This window comes from Zophobas morio, unplaced genomic scaffold, assembly GCF_036711695.1.
Source record: "Zophobas morio isolate AGI-343-1 ecotype UQ-CSIRO unplaced genomic scaffold, CSIRO_AGI_Zmor_V1 ptg000030l, whole genome shotgun sequence".
Lineage (NCBI taxonomy): Eukaryota > Metazoa > Arthropoda > Insecta > Coleoptera > Tenebrionidae > Zophobas > Zophobas morio.
Window position 1 is genome coordinate 11,880,605 of NW_026972135.1, and position 25,578 is coordinate 11,906,182.

At 34.3% G+C, this 25,578-nt stretch overlaps 1 protein-coding gene and 1 non-coding gene across 2 annotated transcripts; both read right to left on the reverse strand.

Moving 5' to 3' along the window:
• Positions 1–8,177: 8,177 nt before the first annotated feature.
• Positions 8,178–16,138, reverse strand: LOC135138047 (uncharacterized). Its single transcript, XM_064067884.1, has 3 exons — positions 16,053–16,138; positions 13,025–13,104; positions 8,178–12,970 (listed from the first exon to the last, which is right to left on the reverse strand). The coding sequence occupies exons 2-3, from the start codon at positions 13,040–13,042 to the stop codon at positions 8,228–8,230; spliced, it is 4,761 nt and encodes a 1,586-aa protein (XP_063923954.1). The 5' UTR covers positions 13,043–13,104; positions 16,053–16,138; the 3' UTR covers positions 8,178–8,227.
• Positions 16,139–23,067: 6,929 nt separating this feature from the next.
• On the reverse strand, positions 23,068–23,141 carry Trnas-gga (transfer RNA serine (anticodon GGA)). The gene has a single exon. It is a non-coding gene; the product is annotated as a tRNA-Ser (tRNA).
• Between the last annotated feature and the right edge of the window lie 2,437 nt (positions 23,142–25,578).

Below are 25,578 nucleotides of genomic sequence, written 5' to 3' on the forward strand. Positions count from 1 at the left end.
AATAATACAAAATTGTGCAACGAAATGTTCAACATTACAAAAAGTGTCGACTCAATTTTGTTCTACAGTTACAATGTTGAAGAAATAGAAACAGAATTACTCATCAACGTTGACTTAACTGGAAACCTTGAAGTGCGTGATGGGAAAATTAAAAACATTAAAAGACACACTTTTAAAAATTTGAAAATTGTTTCGCTATTGCTTAAAAATTGTTCGATTGAAATAATCGAAAATGAAGCTTTTGTTGATCTTAATGGGTTAAGAACACTGAATTTATGGTATAATTTTCTAACGTGTTTTAATCCCGCAAGTTTTAAAAACGTACCTCAGCTAGAGTATTTGCAATATGACCATAATAAAATTACAGATCTCGAACAACATTCTTTTGGATTTTTGACAACAAATAAAGCAGAATGCCGCTTTTCATTTAACAGAATTAGAAAAGTGGATAGAAAGGTCTTCAACGGGTTGACAGTGGAGTATTTGAGTATTTATCTCGACAACAATTTCATAAATGACTTGCCTGTTGGAATTTTTGAAGGACATACTTTCACTGTTATTGGTTTACGGTCTAATTCATTAGAAGGAATATCTGATAAATTTTTTGAAGGCCATTTTAAAATTCAAGAATTTATTTTAAGTTTTAGTTATTTGTATCAAGATACGAGGATGAAATTTGTTTCGTGGTCAGCTAAAAACAACATTACATTAACCTCTTGTTCCAACAAAAAAGCCGCAGGTATCGGTTTTATGGCAATTATCTTTATTTCAAAAGTTTGTACTATAGCACTGCTTGAGTAATACAAATTTTGAAAAAAATATAAAGAGTAAACTAGGTTACTTGAAATTAATGATCACAAATGAGGGTTTTTAAAATAAGGCACGCTTCAAAAAGTTTTTTAACATATTTAAAAATATTTAACAAGTAGTAAATCGCCAATCACGATTAACACTGTAGTGACCATTATTAAAATTATGTAACCACTCTTTAGGTAGGAACCTCAGGTTTTTCATTACCACTGTTCGTAATGTCTTTCAATTGATTGAAGTAAAAACTGTAACAAAACCTTAGCACGTCCAAATAAAAAACTAGCACTCAATTAAATTTACTATTTGACAAAATTGCAAAAAAGATGACTGGACGTTCAATACGGTGCTGCTTTTTCAAAAATATCCGGTGTTCTTTTACCAAATCCAACAGATCATTCCCTTGTAAACTTTTAGCAACAGCGCTATTATTTAAAAGCACCTCTACACACTGTATATAACCCTTTTTAAATGCTCAGTCTAAAGGAGAGTTTCCATATTTGTCCACAACGTTAGCCTCACCACCATCTTTTAATAGCAGCGAAAGTACTTCAAGATGGCCGTTCATCGCTGCTACTGCTAAAAGACTATCCAAAATTGTCGATAACATTAAATTCGACATTCCATTTTCTCAATAATTGAATCATTAGAGTATCCAGTTTGACACCGTTTTCCAAAAGAAACTCAACTGTTAATCTATGTCTTTTTATTACAGCTCTATGCAGAATAGTGTGATCATGGTCATTGATTTTATTTAGATCATCTATTTGGTTTGGAAATTTGTTCAACAAGGCGTGGTGTCCTGAGTCGATGGCTTCTTCAAACAGTGTTAGTTTTGATTTAACGTTGACTTCATTAACGATATTCTCATCATGTTGTAAAAATGACAACCTCTCTCTTCTTACGTCTGGATTCTCCTATCTCGAGTAGTGATACTGCGTCAAAGTATCTATTTTCTACAGCACAGTGTACAGGTTTTCTGCCAAATTTGTCAACAGCATCGACATCCTCGAGTTTTGCCTAACAAGAGTTTGATAATTTCAACATCACTGTACATCGCAGAAGCGGAGCTGGTTGGTAGATGCCTGTACTGGAAGCTATGTATAAAAGAGAGTTTCTATATCTATCCATGTGATCAGGAAATGTACCTCTATCTAGAAGTAGTCTAACAACTTCGTTGTGATCATTTTGAACAGCAAAATGTAACACACTTCTTTTATTATACGTGCTTGCTATAGTGTTAGCTTTAACACCATTATCTAATAACACCTGGACATTGTCGTGATTGCCAGATTTGACAGCCAAATAAAGCAAACTTTCTCCGTTACAGTTTTCCATTGAAAGTGCTTTTTTGAAGGCGGATATTTCAGACGTAAGTCTGAACAAATCGTTGTATCCGAATTCGAGGGAATAATAGACCACTATGAAAAAATCCTCTTTCAAGTTTTTAAGTTTCTCTAAAACTATTGCACGTATCTGTGGCAATTGCTTCAGAAGCTTCTGTATGACGTAGAGATTCAGTACACTAAAAGCACAATCGTACAGCGTCCATCCAAATAGTTTGTCAGTTTGATAGGGATCAACAATCATATTCGACATCAAAAAATCCGTCACCCTCTTGGTGTGTGTATCTTCTTTTATTAGTTGTTTCTTGTTGAATTTCATAGCTGTTTCTTCTTCCGAAATCTTCAGTTTTGGGAGTTTCGTTCCATAGAAACATGCCAAATGCAGAGGGGATCTTCCTAGTGGGTCCAACTCGTTAAGTTTCGCCTGAAGCTTCCTTAGCAGTTCGTAGTTCTGATAAAGAACAGCAATATGAGCTGGATGGTTCCGACAAATTTCCAAATTGAACATAAACAAGATGTTCTTAAACTCTTCCCGAAGAATAAATTCTTTGATATTTCTGACTTTATGCCAACCAAAGAGCAGCGAAATAATCAGCATACGTTTGCTAAGTGAATATAACACTCCAGTCAGCAACAATTTTGAAAATGATTCCGACGACGTCCCCAATTCTACCAATTTGTTTTAAGAAATTTCGGTCGCATTGTATGCTACTGTTCAAATAAATAGTACCCAAACCAGAGATAGCCGCTAGTTTGTATTGTTCAGTACGAAAGTATATACCATCGTCTATAATTTGGTTGTGATGATCTGGATCCGATGACACTTTGGCTAGATAATGGTGGTACTTGGTTTTGATAAAGTCTGTCAACACGAAAATTTCTTCCATGCTTGCTTTAGGGTCATTGATGAAGATCTCCGTTAGCGTGTATAAATATCATTGTTCTTCAATATTTTAAAGCTTTGTAGTACTTTCTCTAGGCCTTCATCTGCGTTCCGATGCTTCAAACGTTCTTGGATGAACCGCTGCTGCTCGTCTTCGCTGAACACTTCGATGTCCATAGAAGGCACTTCCACTATTTTTTCAAGGCTGTCCCTTAATAAAAGTGGTCTTCCGAGAAAACCCACACTTTAAAATTGTCTTTAACCAATCCAACGAATTCAACTTCTTCGAAAAATTATAAAATTGAAATTATCCTTATAACTTAAAGTTGAAATGTGTATGGATTGCTAAACCGGTCAAAATGTAAGCCGTCACTAAATTAGTTCACGAGAAAATCGTAACAAAAGACGAATAACAAATCCCCAGAATTCGAAAATTTGCAAATCTTAATTACTTAACACGCATGTCCTAATCTCTATATAGTATCATTCAAACAGATAATCGAACTCGACCACCAATCCCCGAACGTAAGAACAAAATTCGTATATTCGCAAACTGCAAATATCATTGCGCTTGTCAGACACTGCAAACAACATACGCAGAACCGTACACCATAAAAATCGCCTATCGCAATTTCATCCGAATTTGTACCCAAACTAAAACAGCTGCAGACGACGTTTCTGACGTTCCATAAAAACGTCAAAAACAAAACCATATGAAACCCTATAAAACAGCGAAACAAGTCCTAAAGTCGCGTTCCGTGTAACACATAAATCACAAAGAAAATTGGCTCATTAACCCAACCGCTGATTTTCTCGTGAACAAGTGTTCGCGCTCGGCGTATTTAGCTAATTAAATAACGGAAAATTTACTTATCTCTCTCTTTGCGTGTTTAATATTACAAGTTAGCGTAGATTTAAGTGCAAGTTTTAATTCGTTAATTTTAGTTGTTTTCCTTATTCTCAGTGGAAGATTTCTTTGAATTCCACTGAATTATTTGTTTTAATTGATTTTAACTGTTTTAATAGTACTTAGTTAGCGGGTAAATGCTCAGTCGCAGTCTATTAAATACTTAAGTGCATTACTCGAATTCGTATTTAACAGTTTTCGAAGTTTATTTATCGCGCACGTAATATTAATATTGTTCAGAAGGTATCGCGCATAATTATGGATTTACTACGTTAATTTCAAGTTATTAATTGCATGATAAAATGATGATTTTTAGGACTAATTTTAATTAGTTTCGTGAGTTATGTTCGTAGAATTTAAGGTTTAATGGTGGAACACAATTGCATGGCACTTTTAATATGATTTTGCATGTTTTTAGTTATGGAAATTTCTTCTCATTTTTAATTTTACCATCCCCCATTTACATATTTACTCATTTATCCTTTTAATATGCTTGTGAATTTGTCTTTCAATATATGTATTAAAATGTTAGGAGGCTTTAATTATTACCTCTTCCTCTACATGCAGTTTAGCTCTTCTCTTTCCCAAAAGAAATAATTTTGTAAGTGTCCACGAGGTGGTCTTAATGTCTTAATAAACTCCGCTTATGATCCAGAAAAGAATTCTAGAGAACGTTTGGAACATAAAATATTTGAAGTCGTGGTTTTAATAATTCCAACTAAATGCAGATGAAGGAAACGTAAGCTGTTGGGAAAAAAGAACGGGAGAGTTACCATAATACGACGCCTCTCGTGATAATTGATGTTTTAGTTAAAGTAATAAATAAAATTAAATGTGTGTTTTTAAAATCATTTTAGCGCGAATTGTTTGAGGTCATGTTGATAATCAGCCTAAACCTAAAATTTGAGAAATCCTACAGTTTATTGCCTAGGTATTTTAAATCCTTCGGTGGAATTATATTGCTTTTGAAAAAAGTTTCAAATTATCCCTTAATAGTATGTTAATGCCTCACATATTTTTTTGTTATGAAATTCCCCGTAATAAAAAAACTTTGTAAGATAATTGAGCAGACTATTACACAAGTTGCTCTAGAAACCGCCTTGAAATTAGATGGCAATCGAGTTCTATTTTTTACTAAATATTAGTAAAAATACTGAATATGTTGTTGAAGAACTCCATAATGGTTTACAATTTTATATTCGTTTTAGCAAGTGTGACTGGATGTAGAATCTATGAAATCAGCCAGATGTTTTACACGTTTGACACCTACACTAAAGCAAAGGAAGGCCTTACTATAAAGGTAGAACATTCCGCTGTAGATAATATCAACATCGATCTACTAAGCAATACAAAACTGTGCAACAAAATGTTCAATATTACAGAAAGAGTCGACTCAATTTCTCTCTTCATTTACAATGTTGAAGAAATAGAAATAGAATTACTTAGCAACGTTGACTTAACTAAACTGCTTGAAATCAATGACGGTAAAATAAAAACCATTAAAAGACACACATTTAAGAATTTGAAGATTATTTCGCTGTGGCTGATAAGATGTTCAATTGAAATCATGGAAAACGAAGCTTTTGTTGATCTCAACGAGTTAACAAACTTGAATTTAAGTGAAAATTTTCTAAGACGCTTTAATCCCGCAAGTTTTAAAAATCTACCTCAGCTATGGTCTTTGCGTTGTGATCATAATAAAATTACACATCTCGAAACAAATTCTTTTGGATTTTTGAGAAGAAATAAAACAGAATGCCGGTTTTCATCTAACAAAATTAAAAAGTTAGATAGAAATGTCTTCAACGGTGTGAGAGTAGAATATTTGACTTTTTATCTTGAAGACAATTTGATAAACGACTTACCTGTTGGAATATTTGAAGGACATACTTTCGCTGTCATTGATTTACGGTCTAATACATTAAAACAAGTGTCCGAAAAATTTTTTGAAGGCCATTTTAAAATTGAAAAATTTCTTTTAAGTTTTAATTATTTATATCAAGATACGTTGGTCAGATTTGTTTCCTGGTCAAATAAAAACAACATTACTTTATCTTCTTGTTCTAACAGAAAGACTCCAGGTATCGGTGTTAGTGCAGTTGTTTTTGTTTTAAAAATTTTTGTTATGGCACTAATGGAATAATGTTTCAAAAATTTTTAAACTTGTCGAACTTTTGAAAAAAATATTCCATAAACCAAATCATTAATGTATGCATTAGTAGAAAACATTACTTTATTCTGCAACATGTGGAAACAGAAAAAAAAGTAAAAAAAGTCATAACATTTATTCTCATTTCATTGTTTTTTGTGAAATTTGGAGGCAGTCTTACCCTTTCTGGACAGATAATTTTGTTTTCTGAAAAATAATGATTACCTGCGACCTACGAGGTTTATAGGTGGTCTTTCTATCTGGGTAAACAACAGTTGGCAATAGCTTAATCCGGAACGGTTGAAAAATTCTAGGGATCCTGTGGAAGATAAAACTATTGAATTCGTAATTTCGATAGTTCGAATTAACTTCAAATGAAAAATGACTAAGCTGTCAGGAAAAAAAAATAATGGGAGAGTAACCATAATATGACGTTTCTCACGATAGTGGGTGTTTATGTTAAGGTCATAAATGAAATTAAATGTGTATTTTAAAACCATTTTAGTGCTTGATTGTTTGAGAACATCCTGGTAATTACCCTAAAACTAATGTTTGTGAAATTGTACAATTTAGTGCCTAGATATTTGAAATCTATTGATAGAATTATATTGCTTTTGACAAAAGTTTCAAATTACACATCAATAATAAGTTACATCCTCACATATTTTTTTGTTATGAAATTTCCTGTAACAAAAAAACTTAGTGATATAATTGCACAGACGATTACACATTTCTTCATCACTTCGAAAACCTCTGTAGAAACCTCTTTGGAATTAGATCGCAATCGAATGCAGTACTCAGTACTTACCTGTCATTTTTTTTGCTATTAGTAAAAATACTGAACATGTCGGTGAAAAAGTCCATCAAAGTTTATAATTTTATATTCGTTTTAGCAAGTGTAATTGGATGTGAAATCCATGAAATCAGCCTCATATCTTACACGTTTGACAAACACGCTAAAGTAAATAAAGACGTTACTATAACAGTTCAACATTCCGGTATAATGATCAACGTAGATTTACTAAATAATACAAAATTGTGCAACGAAATGTTCAATATTACAGAAAGAGTTGACTCAATTGTGTTCTACAGTTACAATGTTGAAGAAATAGAAACAGAATTACTCATCAACGTTGACTTAACTGGATCCCTTGAAGTCCGTGATGGGAAAATTAAAATCATTAAAAGACACACATTTAAAAATTTGAAAACTGTTTCGCTGTCGATTACAAATTGTTCGATTGAAATAATCGAGAATGAAGCTTTTGTTGATCTCAATGAGTTAACACAGCTGCATTTATGGGACAACTTTCTAACGCGCTTTAATCCCGCAAGTTTTAAAAATCTACCTCAGCTAGAGTTTTTGCAATGTGACCATAATAAAATTACAGCTCTCGAAAAACATTCTTTTGAATTTTTGACTAGAAATAGCACAGAATGCCACTTTTCATTTAATAGAATTCGAAAGGTGGATAGAAAGGTTTTCAATGGGTTGACAGTGGAGTATTTGAGTATTTATCTCGAAGACAATTTGATAAATGATTTGCCTGTGGGAATTTTCGAAGGACATACTTTCGCTGTTGTTGATTTACGGTCTAATACATTAAAAAAAGTCTCCGAAAAATTTTTTCAAAGCAATTTTAAAATTCAAGAATTTGTTTTAAGTTTTAGTTATTTATATCAAGACACGTTGATGAAATTTGTTTCGTGGTCAGTTAAAAACAACATTACATTAGTCTCTTCTTCTAACAAAAAAGCCGCAGGTATTGGTTTTATGGCAATTATTTTTATTTCAAAGGTCTGTACTATAGCACTACTTGAGCAATACAAATTCTGAAAAAAAAGTGTCAAGTGCAAACTGAGTTACTTGAAATAAATAATCACAACTGAGAGTTTTTGAAATAGGTCACACTTCAAAAAGTTTTTTAACATACTTAACAATATTCCACTATTAGTAAATCACGCCAATCACACCATTATTAAAATAATGTAACCTCAGGTTTTTCAGTACCACTGTAATGTTTTACAATTGGTTGAAGTTAAAACTGTAACATAACCTTAGCACGTCGAAATAAAAAACCAGCACTCATTTAAATGTATTACTTAACAAAATTACAAAAAACATGACTTGACGTTCAAAACAGTGCTGCTCTTTTTAAAAATGTCCGCTGTTCTTTTGCCAAATCCAAGAGATCTCTCCCTTGTAAACTTTTAGCAACAGCGCCATTTTTTAAAAGCACCTCCACACACTGTATATAACCCTTTTTACATGCCCAATCTAAAGGAGAGTTTCCACATTTGTCCACAACGTCAGTGTCACCACCATCTTTTAATAGTAGAGAAAGTACTTCAAGATGGCCGTTCATCGCTGCTACTGCTAAAGGACTATATCCAAAATTATCGATAACATTAACTTCGACATTCCATTTTCTCAATAATTGAACGATTCCAGCGTCACCGATCATCGCAGCCCAGTGCAAAACTGAACTATTACACTTGTCTAGAGTATCCAGTTTGACACCCTTTTCCAAAAGAAACTCAACTGTTAATCTATGTCTTTTTATTACAGCTCTATGCAGAATGGTGTGACCATGGTCATTGATTTTATTTAGATCGTCTATTTGGTTTAGAAATTTTTTCACCAAGATGTAGTTTCCTGAGTCGATGGCTTCTTCAAACGGTGTTAGTTTTGATTTACCATTGACTTCATTAACGATATTCCCGTAGTGTTGTAAAAATGACAACCTCTCTCTTGCTACTTCTGATAGTTTGGATTCTTCAACCTCGAGTAGTGATACTGCGTCACAGTGTCCATTTTCTACAGCACAGTGTACAGGTTTTCTACCAAAGTTGTCAACAGCGTCGACATCTGGAGTCTTGCCTAACAAGAGTTTGATAATTTCAACATTACCGTACATCGCAGCCCAATGTAAGGGTGTATATCCGAAATTATCTCTCACATCTACAGAGGCATCCCCTTTTAGTAACAAACTTATGATTTTACGATCATCATTGCTGATTGCTATACATAAAGGCACGACTTTATTATTATCAGGAATATCAACATTAGCTTCTATATCAATAAACATTTCCACAATTCTGAAATGTTTTTCTGTAACCGCCCTATAAAGTGGAGTGCGCCCAAAATGGTCAACGTAGTTGATAGTCCAACCATCTTGCAACAGAGGTTCTATTCTTTCAGCTTGTCCTGTATAAGCAGCCCAATGTAACTGATAAGAAGTATACTCATCATACTCAATCGCTGAAAGTCTCCTGTTTAATGTAGTCGGAGTGGTCGCACCTTCTCTTAGTAGTACACTCGTTATATTGTGATGCTTCTTGTCTTGAGCACAACTGAGCGGACTTTTACCAAACTTATCACACTTGTCAACTGAAGCACCGTGGTCAAGCAGCAACTGAAGAATCGGAAGGTGTCCATGGGTTGCTGCCAGTTGTAAAGACGTGCGTCCAAAGTTATCAGCAAAGTTTACGTCTGAACCATAATTCAGGAGAAGCTGAGCTGATTGATAGATGCCTTTACTGGAAGCTATGTGTAACGGAGTGTTTCTGTATCTATCCATGATATCAGGAAATGCACCTCTATCTAAAAGTAGCCTAACAACTTCGTTGTGACCATTTTCAACAGCAAAATGTAACACACTTCTTTTATTATACGTGCTTGTAATAGTGTTAGCTTTAGCACCATTATTTAATAACACCTCGACATTGTCGTGATTGCCAGATTTGACAGCCAAATAAAGCAAACTTTGTCCGTTACAATTTTCCATTGCGAGTGCTTTTTTGAACGAAGGTATTTCAGACGTAAGTCTGAACAAATCATTGTATCCGAATTTGAGGGAATAGTAGACCACTGTGAAAAAATCCTCTTTCAAGTTTTTAAGTTTCTCTAAAACTATTGCACGTGTCTGTGGCAATTGCTTCAGAAGCTTCTGTATAACGTAGAGATTCAGTACACTAAAAGCACAATCGTACAGCGTCCATCCAAATAGTTTGTCAGTTTGATAGGGATCAACAATCATACTCGACATCAAAAAATCCGTCACCCTCTTGGTGTGTGTATCTTCTTTTATTAGTTGTTTCTTGTTGAATTTCAAAGCTGTTTCTTCTTCCGAAATCTTCAGTTTTGGAAGTTTCGTTCCATAGAAACATGCCAAATGCAGAGGAGATCTTCCTAGTGGGTCCAACTCGTTAAGTTTCGCCTGAAACTTCCGTAGCAATTCATAGTTCTGATAAAGAACAGCAATATGAGCTGGATGGTTCCGACAAATTTCCAAATTGAACATAAACAAGATGTTCTTAAAATCTTCCCGAAGAATAAATTCTTTGATATTTCTGACTTTATGATAATTGCTGGCCAACCAAAGAGCAGCGAAATAATCAGCATACGTTTGCTGAGTGAATATAACGCTCCAGTCAGCAGCAATTTTGAAAATGATTCCGACAACGTCCCCAATTCTACCAATTTGTTTTAAGAAATTTCGGTCGCATTGTATGTTACCGTTCAGATAAATAGTACCCAAACCAGAGATAGCTGCTAGTTTGTATTGTTCAGTACGAAAGTATATACCATCCTCTATAATTTGGTTGTGGTGATCTGGATCCGATGAAACTTTGGCTAGATAATGGTGGTACTTGGTTTTGATAAAGTACCTGTAGATGTCTGTCAACACGAAAATTTCTTCCATGCTTGCTTTAGGGTCATTGATGAAGATCTCCGTTAGCATGTATAAATGCATCGGGCCTCCTAGAATGTCATTGTTCTTCAACATTTTAAAGCTTTGTAGTACTTTCTCTAGTCCTTCATCTGCGTTCCGATATTTCAAACGTTCTTGGATGTACCGTTGTTGCTCCTCTTCGCTGAACTCTTCGATGTCCATAGGAGGCACTTCGAATATTTTTTCAAGCGTGTCCCTTAAATGGTCTTCCGAGAAAACCCACACTTTAAAATTGTCTTTAGCCACTTTTTTAATGTGTTCCGTGGCTTTAATCAAACTGTCATTCTGAAGATTATCAATTCCATAGAAGAAAAAACTGATTTTTCGTACTTCTTTGAAACAGTCTCTAAATTTTCCTTCAAAACTAGAGTTCTGCTCCGAACTTAGTTGAAACTGTTGGTCTTGTAAGTCAACTTTGATGGTCCAATAACCCGGAAGTGAGTTTCTTCGTAGATACTTCAACATGGTCATTTTTCCCATTCCGGGTCGAGCACACACCAAATTGATATTGTTTTTCAAAACATACTGCACCTGATCTTCTGGGAAAATTTGAAACTGACGCAAATGGTCTGACTTTTCTTTACTGTAAATGCGCTGAAGGTGTTCAGAGTCTACGACTTTGAGACAATGGACGTTTCTTTTTTCGTATTTTAAGCAAGTGGCGAAAGATTTGCCCGTTTCTTCACAAAGAATGACAGATCTGGTTGGCATACTGTTGCCTAAAGACATTTTTTCAACGAATTCTTCAAATTTCCAGAATCTCCATCGGGGTAGTTTTTGTTTGAGGAGTTGGTCGCAACCACAAATGGCAAACAAGTCGTTTGGAAAATGCTCTATGGAGTTGATTTTTAACGTCGTTGTAATCAAACGTCTTGGGATGTATGGTTGTGGAAGTTCTTCTTCTGTATCACCAACAACAAAGTTGCCTTTTGACATCAAAATAAGCTCTTTGGTTGTGATTACTTCTAAAAATCTGAGATTGCACTGGTATAGTTGTCTTAGTGATATCTCGCTTTGTCCTTGTATTGATAACGTGAATTCTTCGATGGTTTCGTCGAAGTACGTGTTTTCTTGTAGATCAGCAAAATTTTCGAAGATTTTTCCCGGCTTGAGACTTGTCCGAGAAACACTTCCAACCAAAATAAAAGACAAATCTTCATGTTGTATATCGTTGATTAAATCATAAACTAAGTTTTCGTTCTCGGCGTTGACTTCGACAATTAAAGGAAACTTCTTCAAGCGCCACAAAATAATAGCCAATTCTCTGTAACTGTTGTCGCTTATCAGCAATTTCTGACCATCTTCTACTAACTCCTGTTTGTCTTTTTCAAAACAACATAAACTACTCAGTGTGTCTGTATCAACATCTTGAACTATCGTGACGTTGAAACTGTTCAAGATATTTTGAACCAAGTGGGTTTTCTTTTCGACGCAGTTGCCAAATTGCGGCTTGTAGTCAACAATATGTTCATAAAACAAAATCTCCGTGATTTTCATCTTGATATCTTCTTTGTCTAACTTGAACGCCCCTTTTTTCCATTTCTGGAAAAAACTCTTGAACTTTTGAACAATACCGTCAACGTTGTCGTCGTTAAGAAAAAACTTCGCTTTAAATTTCGCCCTAATTTCCTCATCGATGTCGTAGCGACTCTTCTGCGAAGTATAAAACGTGAACTTGTTTGACGTTTCTTCGTTAGAAACCTCGTAAATGTGATGTTCTTGGTTACTGCTGGTGTCCAAACACTTTTCCATTTCGGAGAGAGAGCTTTTGACTTTGATGTGACAACAACCGACTGTGATTTCTTCATTGACCACACCGTTGGTCAATAATACGACGTGGTCGCTCTTGGTGAAGTCGTACTTGAAGTATTTGCTTAGGACCATTTTGCCATTTTTGCCGAAATGGTTGGCATTGAGGACGAGTTTGTCTTTTACATGTTTGAGTTGGATGGCGTACTTTTCGCTAACTTGGGTAGTTATGTCGATTACTATGTCGTCAAAAGGGTGGTACTGGTCGTCGTAGATTGCGATTTTGAAGTCACTGATGGTGTTGTTGTAGCAGAGGTGGAAGCAATAGAATGCCGACATAGCAACTTCAAATTCGTAGCCTTCATTTTCAACTCCTTTTGTCGCTGTGTATGTCTGCAATTAGTCAGTGAAGTTGTAGGTCGAAATTGTCATTCAGATAATACTCACTTCGCGTTCTTTTAACATTTTCAAGTGTATTGACTAGGAACAGCAGTACGACTGTTGTGGCGACGATTTTCGATAATCATCTAGAAACAAATACGTAAAAATTAGTGTAGAATGCCAGCCAGAATATTGTTTTTGATCATATTATTTACCAGTTGCACTTATCGGATGATATTTTTACAACAAAAACAAGTTATTTTTGATAGCTGATAAGGTGAACTTGAAAATGAAAGTCAGAGATGAATGACCAATATTAACTTATCTGCAGTGATAATCAGCACTCGAATCTGTCAGTAGCACTTTTACGATACTGATAATTCATTTCAGTTTATTGCTTGTTGTTAGCTTTCGGAATTTTAAAATTACAATACAAAGGTGTTATCGACTTTCTGCAAAAATTTGTCCTGGATTAAAAGTGCCAAAGATTGAAGGTACAATGTTTGCATTAATTTTTGCGTCAACCTACATCGAGTGAGCGAATTTTTTAGCATTTGTTTTTGTTGTTGTTAAATTAATTAATTATTTAATTAATAGGAACATTTTTGTACATTATCAGCTTATCACGCAATAAATGCCATTAATCTACAATTATGTCTGAAAGAAATCTTCAAGTGAATGTTATGTTGTTTCCCAGGATGTTTTTGTTAATTTCTCTCTCTCACTATTTGTTTTGAAATCGCTAATTAACTGATCTCACACTAATTGCGTTCATTGGAGGCGAACCGTGACGTCGAATGCGATTCATTTTTCACTAATTCCGTGAACGCTGTAGGTATACATGGGTAATTGCCTACAGTATTGAAATGATTTTTCTTTTTTTCTGAAAACTGGATTTGTTTGATTGTACTTCAGGGTCGAGGGAAGTTCTCGCTAATAATATTCGACCAATTTTTGATTTATTCAGGTTATCACAGGCGTCACATAATGGATATTTTTGAAGTTATATCCTTATTAATACTACTATTATTTGCTCATGCATTAGAAAAGATTAAGTAAGATAAAGTTTTTAGATTTTCACGTTCTGAAAAACCGATAACATTATCCTAAGAAGCAATTAATTAAAAATATCAATCTGGGATGTTGTGAAACTCTGGCGAATTCGTCAACACGTGTTATTTTGTTTTATTGTTTGTAAATTCAGTTCATATGTGAAAAGATTTTTAATTGTTCATGGTTGTAACACAGTTCAACTGCAATTATGTAAATGTTCGTGTAAAAACAAGTGGCAAAACCTTGAGAATTATCATCAGTTAAATTAATATCACGGCAAATGACGCTAATTATTTTCTCACGGCTTGCATTTGAACATTTATTCTCGTATTATTATTTTGACTTTGACCGTTTTTAATATGTGCCTTGTTGTGTTTATTTCATATGTACTTTATTTTAAGAGCTATGCGAATTTGTAGAGTACGTGATGTAACCTCATATAAATTCTTGGCATAATTAAATTTTGCTTATTTCCTTCCTTGTAAGTATAATACACATTTAGTTATCGTCAAAATTCTGGAAAATTTAAATGACAGATCTCCACGCTACACACTTAAATCGAGAGCTTTCCTCTCTTGCCGTTTTCACGTGAATGTTTATCTGCAATATCGGATTTTCAACCCTAGTGAATAATAATGCATAATGGGATAACCCCCACGAGGAGATGCTCTTCGTGCCGCTGTCGCTATGCACCCCCATGCATTCTGGATGCCACGAATAAAAAATCAAGGCAGATACATAAACCACATTATTTTATAGAATACTTATAAATAGCGACTTTTAAATTTAAAAAATTTCAGACAATTTTTCTTATATATTTTATTTTCATTACAGTAATTTTGGTTTTATTATTTTTATTTATCTTACCTTATGTGGACTTAATTTTAATTGTATTATGTATTTATATTTATCAGTAAATGACGTCTATAAGTTATAATATACGATACCACTTTCGCTTTTTATCTGTTAAGCATTGTCCTATTTCTTTTATAATATTATTTCTAAGTATGTATAATATAATACTATTTCGTGGCTTGTTAATTTAAGTTTTGCCACTTTTTGTCACTTAATTTCATAAATATTTGTCGATCCACAAACACATTTTTGACGTCATTCGATCACTCATTTTTGACGTCATTCGATCACTTGAATCAATGCATAATTTGGCATCTTATAAATTCTTTGTTGTTTGAAGTTCTTGACAGAGTATGGCATAATTAAATCGTACTTGTTTAGCGCTATGGTCAGAATTCAGGATATTTTAATTTCAGCGGAAATTAACGTACTGGATCCTGTGGCGGAATCACAGTGACAAGTCCGCATCCAAATGCACGTCGATTTTTCTCGCTGTCATTGTTCACGTGAATGTTTATCTGCAGTACCGGTTTTTGGCCGCCACATACATTTTACAAGCATATTTTGTTTTTTTCTTCAAATTTTCTGTTCATCTGTTCATCCTTTCCAAAAACTCTATGACGTCATGTCAAAATTTTGTTACGTAAAAATAAATATAAAATTGTTTGTGGTTATTCCACTGAAATTCTAAAACACACTATTCATCTTACAGGCATCGAATGTATGTGCCAGGAGCGATGTATTTGTCCCCTCTAAAAAGTTGATGACGTCATCTGCAAACTTTATTAAGAAAATCTCAACTGAGATTTTGTAATTTGTGTCAGAAAAATAAATAAACATGACTAAACCAATTACGCAATTATGCTCAGAATGGAAACTGAAGCACCAAAAGCAAAATAAAATCATCGAACGATAAGAAGAAAACTTTATGATAAACATTCTATAATTAAAATTTCAGTTTTTTTTTTTTTGAAAATAGATATCTCATTCTCCCAGCTCAGTTTCATTACTCATCCTAGTGACAACAACAAAGTGCAAAAAATTAACTGCATCGTTTGTGTTTTAAGGTTAGATAAGTGATAACGTATTTTGTAACAATGCAATCCAAGTTTTATTGCAATCATTTGACACAATAATTGTTTATTTGCTACTCTAATAAAAATTAAATAAGCAAATAATTACTTACCGCTTAATTAATTCTGGAAGTAAAAAGCTGGAGGTATGTATCACTCAGAAACCTTAAAACTACATGTCGTAGGTTTTTGTAAGAACTCATCTCGTAAGATTAGATTAGATCCTTCATAGATAACAGTTCTACTTTGTTTTATATTAATACATATAATCAAGAGATAAATAATTAATCAATTTTTGTGATATCTTAGAATTATTGTAAAAATATTGTCCGTTGAATCATATTTTCGAGTACCTATAGGTGGTACTAAAGTAAATAAGTTTTAAATTCAAGAGGAATTGTTTTGCCTACTAGTGCAGTGTTTTGACGATAATCGTTTTAACTTTTTTCAGTGTCAAATTTTTAGTGAAGAAGAACCAAATGCATCAGGGATTGACGATTGATTGATGAGGATTGAAAGACAAAAAAAGACAGTATAATTGAACGTTTACACATTTTAAACAAAGTGACAATAATTTTCTAAATCATAGCGGTTTAAGTACAACCAAATCATCACATTTCTTTGGCGAAAATTATCTTGTCAGGATGCGGTTTGATAGTTCTTATCAAGATTACATTTTGTATCCACTCAAAGCACTTTGAGTGTTACAACAAATTAACACGTTCCAAGATTCTCCTATCGATTCCTCTCTAAAAAATTTAAAGTGAATTTCGGGGTAGTTTTTTGAAGCCAACATAAAAACATAATTAATACAATAATAATAGTATTAATAATTTTTCTTAATAGTGATGTCAAAGAAAAAACAAATTATCCTAGCATCTAGTGAAATTAAAACAATATTAGTTCCACCCCCTACATCTTAATTCAACACAAAAACGCCTTCAATAATTACAATTATCGATCGGTTGCATCAAATAAAAGCTAAAAGTCTCAATTTATGAACATTTTTTTCACAAAAATGGAGTTTACGTTGTTGAAACTAGTGTTTACAATTGGTAATATTTTGACAGTGACTCCATCATCCATCGACATTGAACCATCACAAACAAAAACCAAAATACGCGTTTTCGCAATGTTAGCATTTTATACGGCAGCTGTCTTCACCTCATTCTACTTTCGAACACCATCTTACATGCAATATATTCACATAAAACTAGCAATCAAAGTCATGGTGGACAGCTCCTTGTTTCTTTTCACTATAACTACAGTAATTTTTTCAGTAACCAAACGTCCTCAGTGGTTTTTCTTAATCAGAAACCTCAGACTAACACAATACGAGAAGAAATCATCACCAAAGCTACCCGTTTTGGGTTTCTTGGTGTGTAATGCTTTGTTCTGGGCGATTATAATTTTTATGAGTTACGTTTTTACGAGGATCAAATTTTGGTCCTTTTATAGAAGTTATGGCATCGAATACCCCCAGCTTTACATTCAATTTTTGATGAGTTATCTATTCTGTGCTGTTACAGCCATGTTGAAATGTCGCTACTATTATTTACACAAAGTTTTAAGTCGCCAGATTTCTTTAATCCGGAAGGAGAACAGGCATTCTTTGAAGAAAACGTTCTCTTTAATATTCCTGGATCGAATCAAGTACGATCTTAACATTCTCAAAGAAGCGACGGACTATTTCAACAGCATTTTCGGTTGGCCGTTTTTACTAACACTCATATTTTCAAGTCTCCAAGTGTTGTCTTACCTTGACAGTCTCTTCAGCATATCGTCACGCAAAAAGCCCTTGAATGTTCTGTCAAATGTTTTGATGACTTTATTGCTCGTGGTGAGTATCTTCGCTAGACATAATTAAAATTAATTTGGTGGTTGTAGTTCGAGGTTGCAGTCCCTATATGGATGTGCGATTTGGTTCTTTGTCACGCCGAACACATTTTGACTACAGCTTTTCACCTGCAGAGGTATTTGACGCACGATATGTACAAAGAGAACGAAGAATTGGCAAACTTTATTAAAGTGGTGAAGGATAATTTTCCAAAATTTTCGTTGGCTCGTTTTTGTGTCATAGACAGAAGCATTTTGTATAAAATTTTTGAAACTCTTAGCACTGTTTTGATTATATTGATTCAGTTTAATCCGAATTTAGATAAAGTGTCTGGTTTAAATGAACAGTACTTCAACCGGTGTAGGTGTTTTGATGATAATGTTACAAGTGTTTAGTGTGTAATCGATTAGGTTTTACAATGATACTGTTTCACTCTGTTGCACTGTGGTCAAAATTTATTAAAAACTTTAGGGTTGCAAGTGTGTTTCTTCGGAGTTTAGACAACTTTAGAATAAAATAACTTTGTACCAGCAGCAGGTAGAAACCCTTGAATATATTAAGAGGTGAGCAACCAAACTGTCCACCATTCATATTTTGAGTTGAGATTACAGGTAAAAAGTGTAAGACAGAACTTTTTTTTTGATCTTGTGAATTTTATCTTTGTTATTAACAACTTTAAGTTAAAGTAAAAATATGTAATCTGAAAAGACAAGACTTTTTCCATTACAAAATTGTGAGATGACGTCATCAACGTTTTAACAATGACATATCATTTCAGTTTGAACAAGTGCAGTGTAATTTTAATGGAACTGTATTCCAAAATTGTCGGGAAATAGGAATGACTCGTTCTTGATTGGATCAATAAATACGTCATTCATTAATTCTTTTGAATAACCTTGTATAAACAATTCTAAAAACTATTAATGGGCTAATAAACCACAAGTATAGACTTACAATATTTGCAAATTTTGAGATGACTTCATCAATTTTTAGTTTCACTGATAAAAATTAAATTGTAAAATGTTGGACATTTTTAATTTATTCCCAAAAATCTGAATTCTCAAGTAAAAAACTGGTCGAAAGTTATTTCGATAGAACTTCCCCCGCTTCTGAAGTACAGTCCAACAAATGCTCCTTCTCTGAAAAATTATAGAATTTGATTTGTGGAATTTTAATTTTTCGAGATAACCGCTATGGAGTAAAAACGAGAAGGTTTCACATTTAAAAAAAAAGACATTTGGGGCCCCCGAGAAGGTTTCACATTCTTAATTGGCGTCCCCGAGAAGATATTACTTTTTTAAAAAAGACAGTTGGTACCCCCGAGAAGGTTTCACATTCTTAAAATAAGACATTTGACGCCCTCGAGAAGGTTTTACATTTTTAAAAAAGACAGTTGGGACCCTGAGAAGGTTTCACATTATAAAAAAAGCATTTGACGCTCCCAAGAAAGCTTTACATTTTTAAAAAAGATAGTTGGCACAACCGACCAGGTTTCACATTAAAAAAAAACATTGGGGCCCGGATAAGGTTTCATATTTTTGAAAAAGACAGTTGGTATTCCCGAGAAGGTTTCATATTCTTAAAAAAGGACATTTGACGTCTCCATGAAGGTTTCACATAAAAAAAATAGTATATTATTAGCCAAGGTTGCAAAGCCAAGCATTCTAGACCGAGCGCTAATTAGAACCCGAGACGCGCAGCGTCGAGGGCTCTGAAGCGCGAGGTCTAGAAGTGGTTTTACAACCGTGGTTAATATACTATTTTTTTCACTAGTAGAAACCATAAGACAATACATTGAAAAAATAAACCTTCACTTTTTCGACGCAACATGATTTTGATTTGATTTCTAATCAAACTTAATATAAATCTTCAACACAAAGAAAACCGTTTACACTTGTCGCTGAATTAATCATTTTATCTTCTGCCGTCTTCCAACTACCATGCGTATACTTAAGTAATGTTAGTAGCACACATTTACTCATTTTTTAAGAAATAATCACATCAAGTATTGCATACATAACCTCAATCTTCTTTTTGAACCCGTGGTCGCAAAAGTTGAATTTGCTACCTCTAAATGAGTCAACATTTGCATGGTTCATGGCTGCTAGTGAAAAAAAGACATTTACGGCCCCCAAGGATGTTTTATATTTTAAAAAAGACAGTTGGAATCCCGAGAAGGTGTCACATTCTATAAAAAACATTTGACGTCCCTGAGAAGGTTTTACATTTTTAAAAAAGACAGTTGTGATCCTGAGAATGTTTTACATTCTAGAAAAAACATTTGGCGTCTCCGAGAAGGTTTTACATTTTCAAAAAAGACAGTTGAGACCCTGAGAAGGCTTCACATTCTAAGAGAACATTTGGCGTCCCCGAGAAGGTTTCACATTTTTAAAAAAGACAGTTGTGACCCCCGAGAAGCTTTCACATTAAAAAAAAGACATTTGGGGCCCACAAGAAGGTTTTATATTTTAAAAAAGATAGTTGGGAACCTGAGAAGGTGTCACATTCTAGAAAAAATATTTGGCGTCCCTGAGAAGGTTTTACATTTTTAAAAAAGACTGTTTTGATCCTGAGAATGTTTTACATTCTAGGAAAAACATTTGGCGTCTCCGAGAAGGTTTTACATTTTTGAAAAAGACAATCGGGACCTCCGAGAAGGTTTTAGATTTTCAAAAAAGACAGTTGAGACCCTGAGAAGGCTTCACATTCTAAAAGAACATTTGGCGTCCCCGAGAAGGTTTTACATTTTTAAAAAAGACAATTAGGAGCCCCGAGAAGGTTTCACATTATTAAAGAAACACATTTGGGGCCCCCGAGAAGGTTTCACATTCCTAAAAAAAACATTTGGCGTCTCCGAGAAGGCATTACTTTTTTAAAAAAGACAATTGATACCCCCGAGAAGGTTTCACATTCTTAAAATAAGACATTTGGCGTCCCTGAGAAGGTTTTAAATTTTTAAAAAAGACAGTTGGGACCCCCGAGAAGGTTTTACATTCTAGAAAAAACATTTGGCGTCTCCGAGCAGGTTTTACATTTTTGAAAAAGATAATTGGGACCTCCGAGAAGGTTTTACATTTTCAAAAAAGACAGTTGAGACCCTGAGAAGGCTTCACATTCTAAAAGAACATTTGGCGTCGCCGAGAAGGTTTTACATTTTTAAAAAGGACAATTGAGACCCCCGAGAAGGTTAAACATTCTTAAAAAAACACATTTGGGGCCCCCGAGAAGCTTTTACATTCTTAAAAAAGACATTTGGCGTCCCCGAGAAGATATTACTTAAAAAAAAAACAATTGGTACCCCCGAGAAGGTTTCACATTCTTAAAATAAGACTTTTGGCGCCCTCGAGAAGGTTTTACATATTTAAAAAAGCTAGTTGGGAACCTGAGAAGGTTTCATATTCTAAAAAAAAAAACATTTGGCGCTCCCAAGAAAGCTTTACATTTTTAAGAAAGACAGTTGACACAACCGAGCAGGTTTCACATTAAAAAAAAACGTTGGGGCTCGGAGAAGGTTTCACATTTTTGAAAAAAACAGTTGATACTCCCGAGAAGGTTTCATATTCTTAAAAAAAGACATTTGACATCTCTGAGAAGGTTTTACATTTTTAAAAAAGCTAGTTGGGAACCTGAGAAGGTTTCACATTCTAAAAAAAAAACATTTGGCGCTCCCAAGAAAGCTTTACATTTTTAAGAAAGACAGTTGACACAACCGAGCAGGTTTCACATTAAAAAAAAAAAAACATTGAGGCCCGGAGAAAGTTTCACATTTTTGAAAAAAAGCAGTTGGTACTCCCGAGAAGGTTTCACATTCTTAAAAAAGGACATTTGACATCTCTGAGAAGGTTTCACATTTTTAAACAAGACAGTTGGGACCCCCAAGAAGGTTTTATATTTTAAAAAAGACAGTTGAACCCCGAGAAGGTGTCCCTGAGAAGGTTTTACATTTTTAAAAAAGACAGTTGTGATCCTGACAATATTTTACATTCTAGAAAAACATTTGGCGCCTCCGAGAAGGTTTTACATTTTTGAAAAAGACAATTGGGGCCTCTGAGAAGGTTTTAGATTTTCAAAAAAGACAGTTGAGACCCTAAGAAGGCTTCACATTCTAAAAGAACATTTGACGTCCCCGAGAAAGTTTCACATTTAAAAAAAAAAACACTTGCGAACCCCAAGAAGGTTTCACATAAAAAAACACATTTGGCAACCCCGACAAGATTTTACATTTTTAAAAAAGACACTTGGGACTCCCGAGAAGGTTTCACATTCTTAAAAAATATTTGGCGCTGCCGAGAATGTTCTACATTTTTAAAAAAGACAATTTGCACTCCCGAGAAGGTTTCACATTCTTAAAAAAACACGATTGACGTCCCCGCGAAAGTTTCACATTTTTAAAAAAGGCACTTGTGTCCCCCGAGAAGGTTTCATTGTTTCACATTAAAAAAAAACACAATTGGCCACCCCGAGAAGGTTTTACATTTTTAAAAACGACAGTTGGCATCCTGAGACGGTTTCACATTCTTAAAAAAAAACATGTGGTGTCTCCGAAAAGGTTTTATATTTTTAAGAAAGACAATTGGTACCCCCAAGAATGTTTCACATTTTAAAAAAATACATTTGTCCCCCGAGAAGGTTTAAGATAAAAAAAAACATTTGGCGCCTCCGAGAAGGTTTTACATTTTTAAAAGGACAATTGGAACCTCCGAGAAGATTTCACATTCTTAAAAAAATGCATTTGGCTCCCCAGAAGGTTTTACATTTTTAATAAAAACAGTTGAGACCCGTGACAACGTTTCATATTCTTAAAAAAAGCATTTGGTGCCCCCGAGAAGGTTTTACATTTTTAAAAAAGATAATTGGGACCCCCGAGAAGGTTTCACATTCTTAAAAAAATGCATTTGGCCGTCAAAAGGTTTTACATTAAAAAAAGTCAGTTGGGACCCTCCGAGAAGGTTTTACATTTTTAAATAAAGAGGGGTGTATTCTCACCTTTTCGAGAAAGTAGGGTAAATTGATCAATAAAAAAATGTGTAATTACGTCATAAATATACAAAATATGTGTTATATACATATGACAATCGCGTCCTAGATAGTCCAGACCTTATCGTGGATGCATGTCTAACTGTGTTACTTTTACATAAATTTCAAAAGAGGATGTTAGTGAAGTGCTAAGAAACTCCAAGAACTCTCTCACTATGGGTTCTGATGGCATTCCCAGCTTCCTATTGAAGGACTGTGCCTTCTCTTTTCGTTCAACCTTTGGTTTATATCTGAAGGTAAGCAGAGAAAAATGTTGTGCCTCGGTGGGAGTCGAACCCACGTCTCTTTGCTTTCCGGGCAAGTATCTTAACCACTGGACCACGAGGACACTTATCTTTCTCTGCTTACCGACGTGTTATTGTGCCGCCACATAACTATAACCTAGGAGTAATACTTAAGACATCCACATTTCCAACTATCTGTAAAACTGTATAAATATATTTATGCTAGTGTAAACATGTATAAAAGTCCTTCACAGCATGGCTTCATTAAGAGACGTTCCACAATTACGAATCTGACCTGCGTCACATGTGAGGCAAGTCGACGCCATTTATCTTGATTTTCAGAAGGCGTTTGATCAAATTGATCACTACCTACTTTTAGATAATTTAAAGAGTTTTGGATTCACCAGATCTTTACTCCATTTATTGCGGTCATACTTGTTTAACAAAGAGCAGTATGTCAGTTATCGTTGTTACAAGTCCAAGAAAATTTCGTTCACTTCTCGTGTTCCTCAGGGTTTGATTTGGGACCGCTGTTATTCTGAAAACCTGATATTTGCAGACGGTTATAAGATTTTTAAAATTATGAAATCTATCTCAGATTGCTTTGCCCTTCAAGGAGATCTTGACAACATATATCAGTGGCGTATGGATAATCGTTTGTATTTAAAGTTTTCGAAGTGTTTGGTAGTAAGCTTTACTAGAAAATTATTGCCTATTAATTTTCAGTACAATACAAATAGTGCATATATACAACGAAAAGATTCCGTTTTGGATATTGGTATAACTTTCGATACTGGATTGACGTTTATTCCCCATATTGAAAGTATGGTTACTAAGGCGTATAAAGCCTATGAGTTTGTCCACAGAAACAGCAAAGCACTCAAACAGATACGTACATTAAAAACATTATATTTTGCGTTTGTCAGGTCCAGATTGGAGTGTGGATCAATTGTGTGGCATCCATTATATGAGATCCATGTTAAAAATATAGAATCAATTCAACGAATGTTCTTGAAGTTTCTGGTTGTGATCAGACTCATTTGTTAAATAGATTCAGTCTTAACTCTCTTAATACAAGGAGAATCATTTTTGGAGTGCGATTTTATTAAATCTGGTAAACTATGAAATTGACTGCACATGGTTACTTGGTAAATTAAACTTTTTGGTGCCTAGGTCTAATATTCGTCACCAATGTGCTTTTTATTGTCCGCCTTGTAGAAGTAATATGCTGATGAAAGCACCACTAATCTATAGGATAATATATAATAAAATATTGTTACGAAATAAACCCATAACCGCCCCGGTGCGACGCCTATGGGTTTTTCTAGTATGTGTGTCGATGAAGGGTGACTCATCGACGGTCGAGTGGCAGGCGCAGAAAGACAATTCTGGAGCCGGTTACCGGAAGTCTCAAAGCGGCGTCCGGGGAAGTCTCGATGGATATTCGAGAAAGACCTCGATCGCAGAAGTATGGGTTTAAATAGAGGTGACCGTCGGGAACGGATTATTCAGCTAGTGAAGTCAAGAGCGTCCAGTGAAATTCGCCGAATAATTTTTGTACATAATGGCTGCAATAGTTAGTCGTGAAAACGCGAGTTATTAAGAAATAAATTGTTGAGTTTGAATCACGCCGATTTTATTCGCCCGCGCAACGTAACAGTAGCAAAAGAGTGTGACTTTATTGTTAAATTTAAAATATTATCAACAATATTCTAAATGAATATGGAACATAATTTAATAATTAATTTAATTAACTTAGTTGTTTCTGCTAAGATATTTTTTCTTTATTTTTTCTCATTTTATTTTTATATTATTTAGGTCTGTAATTTCTTTCGTTTCTTTTTATTTGATTCCGGTGTTAAAGTTAAACAAAATATCTAATCGATATCGTCTAATCTGAGTACTTCAAAGTATGCGTATTTACTTCTTATACTTTCCCTGTTAATGGATTGCTCTGTTGGAAAATTATCTTTAATAACAATAATACACAATGCGAGAGAAAATTAAAAAAAAGGAAAAATTTGGACGGTTAGGGAAAAACTCAAACCGGATTCGGACACCACACTTACAGGACATCAAATTGTTGGTGAGGATGATTATACATACAAAATTTGACAACAATCGGTCCAGCAATTTCGGAAATTACGTTTCTAATAAAAATGGATACAGCCACCAGACAGACAAACAGATGGAAACGAGAGACTACTTTTTTCGTACTCCATAGGTCATGAAACCTCGAGAAAATATAAAAGTGATCATTCAACCGATTGACTCGATTACTCTACTACCTTAGGTTACGCTCGGGAAGTAAAAATCAGGATGAATCCATACCTGTAGGAGTACGTTAGTTTATAAAATTTAAATAACATTTACTATGCATACCTAATTTTGAGATGACGTAACCACATTGTTGGTGATAAGATGAGAAAACCCTAAAGTCTAAGAATTATATATTGAACAAAGGGTATCTTACAGTTGCGACATAGAACCCCAGTGGTGTCTACTAGCAGAAAGAAGAAATATAAATCTTCTCCAATACTA